This window comes from Helobdella robusta (genome assembly GCF_000326865.2).
Source record: "Helobdella robusta unplaced genomic scaffold HELROscaffold_5, whole genome shotgun sequence".
NCBI classification, from domain to species: Eukaryota; Metazoa; Annelida; class Clitellata; order Rhynchobdellida; family Glossiphoniidae; genus Helobdella; species Helobdella robusta.
This window is the reverse complement of record NW_008705254.1, coordinates 3,137,793-3,150,889: the sequence shown is the minus strand read 5'-3', so window position 1 is coordinate 3,150,889 and position 13,097 is coordinate 3,137,793. Positions and strand designations below refer to the sequence as shown.

Genomic DNA, 13,097 nt, shown 5'->3' with positions numbered 1-13,097 from the left:
GGTTGGCTGGTCGAATCTGCTATATTGCTTTTCATATAAACATATAATCTAATATAATATAATTTAATTATTTGTATACATGGATTTCAGTCACTTTATATATATATATAATAAAAATTCATTATAAAAGCAACAGTAATCAGTGCTATATATGTAAGCACGCAGTTCAAATTTTTTGGGGAGAATTCAAAATTGTTTGAGACCACACCTTGCTTAACATCCGATTCCAAGCCGAGCCAAGCCAAGCTGAGCCAACATGCATAGATTTAAAAGCGCTTTTATGTTAATATTTTGCTCGCTATATTTATATATTTTATAAATTCATTATAAAAAAAACAACAGTAGCCATTACTATATATGTACGCACGCAGTTCAAATTTTTCGGGGAGAATTCAAAATAGTTTGAGACCACACCTTGCTTAACATCCGATTCCAAGCCGAGCCAAGCCAAGCTGAGCCAATATGCATAGATTTAAAAGCGCTTTTATGTTAATATTTTGCTCGCTATATTTATATATTTTATAAATTCATTATAAAAAAAACAACAGAAACCATTACTATATATGTACGCACGCAGTTCAAATTTTTCGGGGAGAATTCAAAATAGTTTGAGACCACACCTTGCTTAACATCCGATTCCAAGCCAAGCCAAGCTGAGCCAATATGCATAGATTTAAAAGCGCTTTTATGTTAATATTTTGCTCGCTACATTTATATATTTTATAAATTCATTATAAAAAAAACAACAGTAACCATTACTATATATGTACGCACGCAGTTCAAATTTTTCGGGGAGAATTCAAAATAGTTTGAGACCACACCTTGCTTAACATCCGATTCCAAGCCGAGCCAAGCCAAGCTGAGCCAATATGCATAGATTTAAAAGCGCTTTTATGCTAATATTTTGCTCGCTATATTTATATATTTTATAAATTCATTATAAAAATCAACAGTAGCCATTACTATATATATGTACGCACGCAGTTCAAAATTTTCGGGGAAAATTCAAAATAGTTTGAGACCACACCTTGCTTAACATCCGATTCCAAGCCGAGCCAAGCTAAGCTGAGCCAATATGCATAGATTTATAAGCGCTTTTATATTAAAATTTTGCTCGCTTTTTAAACGAATATCCCAATATAACAAATTCTCCATCCTATTTTAACTTTCTTTGATGCTTTTTAATCAGTCAGGTTACAAAAATCATTATCGATATCACAATGAAATCAATTTGAAATTTTTTTTTAATTATTGATAAAATTTTTAAATTGTTGATAAAAATAACTAGTATATATAGTGTAGTAAAACGTTTAAAATTTTCTGAGAGAGTTCACAATAATTTGAGACTACACCATAACACAATTGTACAATTTGAATGTGTAAATACAACATTATAAATGTATTATAACTACGTGTATATATCTATCTATTTCTTTATTTAGTGCTACCTGTGTATGATATTTTGTCAAATTTATTTGATAGGAATTGAATATAACCTTCATACCATGCAGTAAAATAACTACTGTTGACACCATTTCCTCCAACGATTTCGCAACGAATTGCCCATACCATATAATTAGATAGTCAGACACAATAATTTAGTTTTTAAGTAAATTTTCCTTTTCGTAGCTATACAAAAACATGCCTACCTGTTGCATTTAAAAATTGCATTAATAATAAATAGAAATGAAAAAATTTCTGATGCATCTTTTCACAGGTTTATTTTCAAATTAACTTCACACTAAAATAAATGTAACAATATCCTTATACTCATTGAATAGAACTATTTTGTTTTACAATTACATATATTTTATTTTATAGACTATTATAATTTATAATGCTATCATGGATTACCATTTTATTATTAAAAGCAATACTTAAGAAATGCACAAGTTTCTGTAACAGTTAATAAAATTTCAGATTTCCTCAAAATGTAAAAATGCAAAACGATTGGATTAAATAAAGTGCATCAGACAGGAAATAAATGATTTCAAATGGCTTCCATCAAAAAATGCAAGAATATGCAGTGACCATTTCTGTAATAAAGATTATAAGGGTTATGATGGAGAAAGGAAGGTAATGCTGAAGAAAGCATTCCCATGTTTTCAAGTTAGTTATATTTATATGTCATTAGTTACACAAGGAAGCAATTCACATCATCATTGTACATTGCAACATTCTTATCTATACAAAAAATATAAAATGCATTCAACAATATTCCATGTATTTTATTAAAACTTAGAAAGGGCATAATGACATTGTGAATAATAAACCCTGCTTAGGACTGGGATCATCATCATCATACCAATCACCATTACAAGTAGAGTCAATTTTATATTAATGCTTAACAAGTTAACTAAATTGGCATAATCAAGTTTTTATATGAAATACACATCAAGTATTTAAAGTAACAAATAAATTAGCAGAAAAATTTCTGGAAAAGTTTAAAAAAGTTTGAACATATGACTCTGATCAAAAATCATTCGCGTTGACACTGCATTTGTATGGGCATAAGGAATATAATTATCTTTGGACAAATAGCTTACATCTTCCTCACACTAGGACATTAAGAAAGTAATCTTGTCATACCTGTTCAATAATTTTAATAAGATTGTTTTAAATAACTATTCTCAATGTCATTTTATTAACACTACATTAAAAAGTGGCTACAAAACATTGATGGTATGCCTGGGGTGATTTCTACAAACCTTATTGACTAATGGTGATGGGGATCCTCTGGAACTGTAGAATCATGACATTCAATCTAGTCATGGATTGAGAAATCAATCCTTGATATATTTGATAACAAACATTTATTATAATATAAGAATGAAAAAAAGATGTAGGTGTAAGGCACTGGAACTATTATTTTTAGCAATTTATGATTTATTTTTTTTATTTATGACTTTATCCATTTTCAATGATACCGATATTTTTAATTATTATTATCCAAATTATACTCATGCCTATATAAATTAATTTGATTGTGGCTATTTCTATGCTTAATTATTTTATTTACTTGCCATAGGTATGCACAGCATTTAATAAATTAATGGTAATAATTAATAACACAACATTCTAAGCGCATAAAATATAATAAATTAAAAGTACAATTTTTACAAACCTCATTGGTTATGGTGATGGGGATTCTTTAAAACTGAATGATCATGATCTAACAAGTCATGGATTGATGAATCACTGGAATCACACATTATCTTTAATAAATTTAATAACAACATGTACTACAATTTAAGAATGAAGAATATTTTGTAAAACATTAAATGAAAAAAAATTTAGTTTGAATCACTCATAATTAATAAATTTTAATTAAATTGCAAGTTAGCTTGAATTGAACAAATTACAAAATTGTTTATTTTATAAAATTGATTGAAGTTGTTTAATATATTTATTTAATTTAGTATATTTTTTATTCCCAGACCTAAGCATTGTAAATAAAAATTTTAAAACCAATCAAGCAATAGAATTTAGGATCTTAGGAACAAGTGCTGTTAGTCGTTGTAGTGATTGGTAGTTTCTAGTAGTCTAATCTGTTAATGTTCGTTAGTGTTATCTGTTATTTATTTCAATTAGTAATTAGAATCAGTAGAGTTTAGTTTTAGCTTAATTAATTACTAATCAGTCGTCGTTTAGTGTTGTTACAGTTAATGAGTTAATTTAATTTAATAAGTGTTGTTGGTGGTTCACAAAAAATTTTTTTTATTTAAAATGCAAAAAGATACTTAACCGTCATACAGCAATATCTATCCTAAAACAGCATCTAGTACCTTTTAAAACATTTTGAAATTTTAAATAAAAGCAATATTCCGAAATTAGTAAATATGCGATCGTAACTTTTGCCTTGGGCGATAAAAAATCACCCTCCAATTTCCCTCCGGAAGTAAGCTCCTTGTTCGACCGTCAAAAATGAGCGAAGGCCGTTATATTTATTCTAATTACCTATATGGTTCCAACCATATATATACATAGAATCTTTTCCTGTTTACGTGCATATATATTTGAAGCTAGTTCGGTGCTTCGATTTTTGTTTTTTCCGTTGCTTCAGTAGATTGCGACTCGTCTGCTAAAATGGATATCGACAAAAAGTTGGAATATTTATCTCTGGTCTCGAAAATCTGCACGGAACTCGAAAATCATTACAGCTTAAATGACAAAGATTTGGGTTAGTTAGGGATTGTTGGTTTGTCATGGTATGCGTCATATCTAGTTTCACGTTTTTAGTTTCGTTTTTATTTTTATAGGAAATTAGTAGTTATTTTGTTTTTTAGATAGTTGACTTAAAAAATCACAATCAGAGACTTGACTTTTTTATTATTTTTATAATTTATATTTTATTTAAGCTTTTTTATTTTTTTAACAGATTAAAAATTTATTATTTTTTGAATTCACATTTCAGCTGAATATATAATTCACTTGGCTGAGAAGAATCCAACATATGATTCATTCAAGAAAAGCTTATATGACAATGGAGCTGAGTTCTCTGTAAGTTTGGCACCACAATTTTATTATTTTTAAATTAAAAATTTTAATCAGAATGTTATTCTGTTAACAATGCTGATTGATTTTTGAATTAATTTTAATTTAATTGGATATGCTTCCCTTATGTGTTCGCAATATCAATGTAAATTCACTTTCAGAAAAATGTGTTGAGTTGACCATGCATGATTTTGATTTTTGATTTTGAAAATAGCATGACAACGTTGTGCGACCTGCTATTTTATTACAATGTCGTTTGGTTTTATAGTTAATTTTAAATGCTGTCATAATATAACATGTTTCTATATAAATTAATGGATAAGTTAAATAAAGATGTGACATGATCATAACATATATAGGCAATAGTTTTTCTATCATGTATTGTTTATGCAGATTTCATGGTTATTTTGTGTTTTATTTAAGTTTACATTTATTTATGTTTTCACCTTTCATTAATAAGTTTTTAGAATTGCTGATTTCTCATTTAGTTATCTCTCTATTTTTGTTGAATTAATCTTTTCAAACTTAATTGTAACTGAAAATGTAAAGGGCAAATAACTATTTTTAATAGTGTAGTAGCGTACTAAAGACATGCAAGCTAAATCTTTTAAAATATACACCTGCTAAATGTTCAATTCTATGTTTAAATTTTAAATAATTTTTCTTTTTAGGATTCGTTCATTGGAAATCTGCTAAGACTTATTGAGAAGATGAATCCGAAAATGAAAGCATCCAGTTGTTCTGGGATTGAAATATCTGAAGATAAGAGTCTTAAGAAGGCCTTGTTTCCTGGTCTGTCACTGCCCGATGATCCGTCTGTTAGGGTAGGAACAATTATTTCAATCATACAAATCAGTTCGCAACTGCTAACCTTATTTTGTTTGTTTTTTCATCAGACCATGTTGGAAGCAGAAGTCAAGAAGGAAACTACAACAGATGCGAATGGTAAGAAAGACAAAAAGTCACCGTCGTCCCCATCTTCTCCAGTTAGGAAGAAAGAAAGAAAGCATGAGAAACGAAGCAAGAGGTCCAGGTCATCATCAAGAAGCAGAAGGTCAAGATCATCGTCAAGAAGCAGAAGGTCAAGATCATCATCACAGTCAAGAAGGAAGAGCAGAAGATACGATGAAGAGGATAAATATTCAAGAAAGAGGAGAAATGCTGATGAGGATGATGACTCTGATAGGAAAAGAAGACACCGTAATGAGGAGAGCAATAAAAAAAGTAGGTGGCATGAAGACCGGGATGATAATAAAAGAAGTAGAAAGGCAGATGATGATGGCAATGATCATAGAAGAAAAGAGTTGGCTTTGGAGCCAGAAGTTGGCAAGGTAGTATTATTTTTAAATAATAGCCATTATCTTTTTATTCTAGTTTAATTGAAACATTTTTATATGATTTTTCTATTTTTCTTTTTGCACCAGATATACAGTGGGAGAGTTACTAGCATCACCACGTTTGGTTGTTTTGTCCAGTTAGAAGGACTGAAGAAGAGATGGGAGGGACTGGTTCACTTATCACATGTTTGTATCTTTATTGCATACTTGTATGATTATCACTCGTTTGTATCATTGTCGTTTTTCTCATTTATAAATTCAAATTGCAAATATAATTCAAATGTTTAATGTCTTTTTAAATTTTTTCATTGCTATTGATTTCAGTTGATTTTATCCATTATATTTTTTGACTTCATCAGTTGAGGAGAGAAGGCAGAGTTTCAAATGTATCAGAGGTAGTTCACAGGGGTCAAGAGGTCAAGGTCAAAGTGCTGACATTCACTGGTCAGAAAACTGGCTTGAGTATTAAGGTTATAGAATGTTTTTTTTATTGATATTGAAAAAAAATGCTGTTTTGGAAAACAGTCAAGCCTTCATAAATGTTTTAAATTTGCTTAGATTATTTTACTGATTTTCTGGTATACAATGAATTAGACAAGTAAATTACAAATTTATTGAATACTAGTTATTAAATATTAATTATTTATTAAAAACTCTTTCAATTACTAATTAATTTCTCAACTACTTCAGGATGTTGATCAGGACACAGGAGAGGATTTGAATCCTTCAACAGTTGACTACAAGAAGGAAGACATCAGTTCAAGAAATCCCGACAGACCGACCACAGTTCCTTTATTGGAGGGAATGATTCCAGAGGTGTGTTTTTCTAATCAAATAATACAATTCAGTTATATTAAAAGATGTTAATGTCAAATAAGTATTGATAATTATAAAATAGATTAATTGAAATCAATTTTATACAAGTGCGATGACGAAGACAGTCGGAAGACCATCAAGAGAATTTCTTCACCTGAAAGATGGGAGTTGAAGCAGATGATGGCAGCTAATGTACTCGAGGTTGCAGATTATCCTGACTTTGATGAGGAGACAGGAATTTTGGCTAGAGAAGATGAAGGATCAGGTAGCGTTGTTTGCTATTATTTTAAACCATTTACCAATTTTACTTTCATTCGTCAGCTGCGAAGCTCTTTATGGTGAACTCAGATTTTTGTATGTGTTGAGTATCTATCTGATATTTTTTAAATGGGAAACTTAATTATTTTGTAACAATACATTTTTCATTTGTTCATTGCACGGCATTTGTTTTAATTAAAAAATAATTAATATTAATATGCAGATGAAGATATGGAGATTGAGTTGGTAGAGGAAGAACCACCATTTTTGAAAGGGCATGGGAGGGGTGGTATGGACTTGAGTCCTGTCAAAATTGTCAAGGTTTGTTTTCATTCTGTGAATAATTTACTTTTTTCGTAAAACAAATGATTTTTTTGTTTCGTGTGTTGTACAGTTTTATTAATTTGATGAATTATCCTGTATTAAACAAAAACAGAATCCTGACGGATCATTGGCACAAGCTGCAATGATGCAAAGTGCTCTGCAGAAGGAACGTAGGGAACTGAAACAGCAGCAGCGAGAGGAGGAACAAGCATCCGTTCCCATGGGACTTAATAAAAATTGGATTGACCCTCTTCCAGAAGGTTGTTCATTGTTCCATTTCTGTGCACGATTCTGCATGCTTGCATGTGATGTTTTTATGTTATTGTATCCTCATGTACAATATATTGTTTGATGATTGCTTTCAGCTTCATAGATTTTTGTTCATTTTGGAATTTTCGTCGTTGCAATGTTTTAAAATGTTTGAAATTCACTGAAATTTAAATAGATGGTGGCAGACAACTGGCTGCAAGCTTGCGAGGTCAGGGCGTCTCTATGGAGATGCCTGAATGGAAGAGGAACATAATGGGAGGAACGAAGGCCTCCTTTGGCAAGAAAGAAAAGAAATCCATTTTGGAACAGAGGCAAAGTTTGCCTATATATAAACTGAAAGATGCACTGAATATGGTGAGTGTTCATTTTTAGATTTAGTTTACAAATTTCAGATAAATTTTTTACTCAAATTTATTTAAACTTTATTAGAATAACTTTTTTTTAATTTTTTTTTATTGAAGTTTTTTTTTAATACACATTTAATTTTTCTCCTAACAGGCTATAGCAGACAATCAGATACTGATAGTGATTGGTGAGACAGGCTCAGGCAAGACGACTCAGATCACGCAGTACTTGGCGGAGGCCGGCTACACAGTGAAGGGCAAGATTGGATGTACCCAACCTAGAAGAGTGGCTGCCATGTCAGTTGCCAAGAGAGTGTCCGAGGAGTTTGGTTGTCTGCTGGGACAAGAGGTTTGTTGATCAAATCAATTTGTTTATCATATGTTTGATTTATTTATTTTTTTATAAATTGTAATTTTAGTTGTACTGCTATATAAAGTATTTTTAGTAGTTGTTTTAGTTTCTTTTATTTCTGATTTAGAACAATTATTGTAATGAGTAAATTCATTAATCGCATAGGTCGGCTACACAATACGTTTTGAAGATGTAACAAGTTCCGAAACGATGATAAAGTACATGACGGATGGAATGATGCTGAGAGAATGTCTCATAGATCCTGATCTCACTCAGTATTCAGTCATCATGTTGGATGAGGCCCACGAGAGAACCATACATACTGACGTACTCTTTGGGCTCCTCAAAAAAGTTGGATACTTCTCTTTTGCTTCTTGTATTTGCATTGTTGTAATTACTATTTCAGAGAACTACTAAATTAAATCACTTTAATATTTGAAGAAAATGGAGCAGAAAACATACATGCTCTTTGTGGTAGAGTATTGAAATACATTTATTACATTTTTATATTATTAACAGATGTTGATTTATTTTAATTTCAACTAATCGTTGTAAAATGATTTTTAAAACAATGTGCAGGCAGTAAAAAGGAGACCTGAGTTGAAGCTGATAGTGACCTCGGCAACGTTGGATTCCGTGAAGTTCTCACAGTACTTCTTTGAAGCTCCTATCTTCACAATTCCCGGCAGGACGTTCCCTGTGGAAATACTCTACACAAAGGAAGCAGAAACTGATTATCTCGACGCGGCACTCATCACTGTCATGCAGATACATCTGACTGAGCCACCTGGTTAGTTGGGTGTGGCGTCATTTAATTCCTTTTGTTTATATGAGTAGGGTAGGATGTACGTGGGAAGTAGTGTTTTTTACTCTAGAATAACAATAATCTTTTCATTAAAGTTCTTAGAAAATATCATTATAGTATAAAACTAGCTTGGTAATTTGAATTTTATAAATACAACAAAACCAACCATTGATTTGGTAATAATTTTATACAATATTTGACGTCAATCAGGCGATATCTTGCTCTTTTTGACTGGTCAGGAAGAGATTGATTCAGCTGGTGAGATCCTGTATGAGCGAATGAAGGCATTGGGACCTGAAGTACCTAACCTTATTATTCTTCCCGTCTATTCTGCTCTGCCCAGTGAGCAGCAAACCAAGATATTTGAACCTCCTCCTCCTGGCTCCAGAAAGGTTTGTAATACGTTTTTTACGAATTTAAATTTGTTTTTAAATGCTTTATTCAGTCATATCATCATAGTTTTCATCATTATTTAACTTAACAGCAAAATTTTCGGGATATAATTATTCTCTTAATTGTTTTGTTCAGTTTTATTATCGCCATAGTCATCCTCATTGCTTTTGGGTGATAAATTGATTTAAATTTAATTTTTAATGATGACTTTTTAAATAGGAAATTTTGTCACTATAACTAATTTGCACCTGTTCATTACAACAAATCAATCCAGGTGATAATAGCAACAAACATCGCCGAGACATCATTGACTATAGATGGTATCTTCTACGTTGTCGATCCTGGATTTGTCAAACAGAAGGTCTACAATTCAAAAACAGGAGTCGATCAGCTGATTGTTACTCCCATATCGCAGGTTTGAGCGTTGATTCATTTTTAATTTATTTCTAAATCTATCTGTGTTCTGCCACCGAAATTAAAGGTGCTATAATTTTTCTCTGTAGATGACTGTTATTGTAATTAAATTCTATGATTGGGGTTATTTTAATCCTACTCAAATGACTCAATCATGTTGCATAGATGGTTATTTTGGTTAGGAATTTTCTTGAAAATACAAAATACCAAATCATACATTTAAAACTATCTAAATGGCCACACAGGCACAAGCAAAACAGCGGGCTGGCAGAGCTGGTCGAACGGGTCCAGGCAAGTGTTATCGTCTCTACACTGAGCGGGCCTACAGAGATGAGATGATGCCAACCAATGTCCCTGAAATTCAACGCACCAACTTGGCAAGCACCGTACTTTCATTGAAGGCACTGGGTGTCAACGATTTGCTCGGCTTCGACTTCATGGATGCCCCACCGATGCAGACACTCATATCTGCCATGGAACAACTCCATGCCCTGAGTGCACTCGATGATGAGGGCTTACTTACTCGACTGGGGAGAAGGGTGATTATTGATACATTTTTATGCAAGATTTATTTTAAATTTTAAAATGCTTCAAAATTCATTGCATGAAAATGTGTTATTTCATATTACCATATCATTTCCCTTACCGTCACAAACAAAACAAGTTCTTCGTAATTGTTTCTTGTTAATACGGATGAAATCATTCTACCAACATTTTAAATTTTATTTATACCAGATGGCAGAGTTTCCATTGGATCCTCAACAGTCCAAGATGTTGATCATGTCCGTTCATCTGGGATGCAGTGACGAAGTGCTGACAATAGTCTCCATGCTGTCTGTGCAGAATGTATTCTACAGACCTAAGGTTAATTTTCAATAGTGATTTTACCAATCCTATTCACACTTTTTGTAGTGAATTTTGAAATAAATGCAAATCATTATTTATCAACTATTACCCTAGTCTTTCATTAAATTAATTTAGGACAAGCAAGGTCTTGCAGATCAGAAGAAAGCCAAGTTCCATCAGCCGGAAGGTGATCACATGACCTTGTTAGCTGTGTACAATTCATGGAGGAACAACAAGTTCTCAAGTGCTTGGTGCTATGAGAATTTTGTGCAAGTGAAAACTCTGAAGAGAGCGCAAGATGTCAGAAAGCAAATGTTGGGTATCATGGACAGGTCAGTCATTGGCTAATTTTTATTGATTGGCTGAGAATTTTTTTAAATTAGTTCAGATGACACGACTTATTGACTTAGTGTTTTATTTTGTCTGAAGAAATTACAAATGTTTTACAAATCAGTGTTTTAACATGTCAGAAATGAGTGCATAAGAGATGTAGTGGTGTGAGGGTGGCACTGAAAAAGGTGGAAGGCACGTTCAAATGTAAGAAATGTGTTCATGGTGTGATTAATAGGACGGACGCAAGGACGGGGTTGAGTGGTGGTATTGAAAGAGTGGAAAGCTTTGTTTACTTAGGGGATAAGCTGAACGCGGATGGAGGATGTTTGAGCGCAGTTACGGCTAGAGTTCGTGTAGGATGGATGAAATTTAGGGAACTGGGTGGGGTATTGTGTGGAAAGAAATGGTCAGTGATGATGAAAGGGAGGGTATATAAAGCATGTGTGAGAGCCGCGATGGTATATGGTGGTGAAACTTGGGTGTTGAGGAGGGAGGAGGAAAGTGTACTGCAGAGGGCTGAAAGAGCTATGGTGAGGATGATGTGTGGGGTTAAAGTGAAGGATAGGAGGAGTAGTACAGAGCTGATGTCAATGATGGGACTGAATGAGGACATTGTGACATTGATAAGGAGATCGAGATTGCGGTGGTATGGACATGTGTTGAGAAGGGATGAAAGGGTCGGGATTAGGTGAGCGTTGGAGTTCGAGGTTGAAGGAGTGGTAGGGTTAGTCCGCGATTGGGATGGAGATAGCAGGTGGAGAAGGACAGGGTGAAAGCGGGGTTGCGTCATACTGAGACGAGTGACAGATGTGAATGGCGTCGAGGGGTATTTCGGTTTCATCATAGGTAGCCAAACGGCAACCCCCGATCTCGGGGAAAATGTCGTCTAAACGTGTGTTGTTGTTTGTTGTTTTTTTAACATGTTCGTTATACTTTGTGAATTATGTATTTGTAAACTTAAATTTGAAATTGATAATTTGAAATCATAATTTCAGGCATCAGTTGGATGTGGTGTCTTGTGGAAAGAACACGGCTCGTGTTCAGAAGGCCATCCTCAGTGGCTTCTTCAGCAATGCAGCCAAGAAGGATCCACAGGAAGGCTACAGGACTCTTGTTGACTCACAACTTGTCTACATCCATCCGTCAAGTTCTATATTCAATAGGCAGCCCGATTGGTTTGTTCATTTTATTATTATTTCATAATTTTTTCATTTGTTTAATTATGATTTCCTCAATATTTTATGTAGTTTTTGACATATCGGTTATTTGCAAAGTTGTAAATGAAATATTGACTCCAAATGTTAAACAACATAATATTTTATGTTACTTATATATGTCATTTAAAACTACCAGGGTTGTTTATCACGAACTTGTCCTGACAACTCGGGAATACATGCGGCAGGTGACTGCAATTGATCCAAAGTGGCTCGTGGAATTCGCTCCGAAATTCTTCAAATTCAGTGACCCAACGAAACTTAGCAAGACTAAAAAGAGTCAGAAGATTGAACCTCTCTACAACAAATACGAAGACGCAAATGCTTGGCGTATCTCGAGGGCATTCAAAAAGTTCCACGTCAAAGTCACCTTTTAATCTATGCCAACCAGACATTTTTGAACTTATTAACTTGTTGGATATTAATTATGAATACATTTTTATGTATTGTAGGAAAAATTTGAAAATTACCTGCTTGTAAAATTTCTTTGTTGTGTTTGTTCTGGATATGTACGTATGCACGATTACTTTCGTTATCGCAAGCTCGGAAACGTTCGGGGCCAGTGGCGGATCTAGCTGTAAGCGTTATTTGTGTTGAAAGATGGTAAAAGTCGTTGTTCTAACATTTAAGCCCGTCGACTAAAAAGTTGACCACTCCGTTAGCAAAAAAATTTTCGAAACAAGTTTGCGGTTCGGTCACCAAGTTTTGGGTATTTTTTGGAGAATTCCCCCGGTCGTCAACTTTTTCGGAAAATTTCTCACCTCCCGTTAGTCAAATATTTCAAATTTGTCTAGACCGCTCGCTGTTAGGTTACTTGATGTCGTCTTTCGAGTGTCGCGCTTAACATATAGTTTTAATTAAGTCCATCATATATATTATAAACATGGTTAAGTTTTA

At 33.1% G+C, this 13,097-nt stretch overlaps 1 protein-coding gene across 1 annotated transcript; it reads left to right on the top strand.

Moving 5' to 3' along the window:
• Positions 1 to 4,086: 4,086 nt before the first annotated feature.
• On the top strand, positions 4,087 to 12,689 carry HELRODRAFT_189215 (hypothetical protein; the record flags this gene model as incomplete). The annotated part of the gene is made up of 16 exons (XM_009027288.1): positions 4,087 to 4,180; positions 4,415 to 4,500; positions 5,166 to 5,318; positions 5,391 to 5,825; positions 5,919 to 6,017; positions 6,191 to 6,301; positions 6,522 to 6,647; positions 6,756 to 6,912; positions 7,129 to 7,226; positions 7,342 to 7,489; positions 7,675 to 7,853; positions 10,053 to 10,346; positions 10,543 to 10,671; positions 10,789 to 10,985; positions 11,982 to 12,161; positions 12,340 to 12,689. 16 exons carry the CDS (start codon positions 4,087 to 4,089, stop codon positions 12,575 to 12,577), a joined length of 2,724 nt encoding a protein of 907 aa, XP_009025536.1. The 3' UTR covers positions 12,578 to 12,689.
• Positions 12,690 to 13,097: the final 408 nt, after the last annotated feature.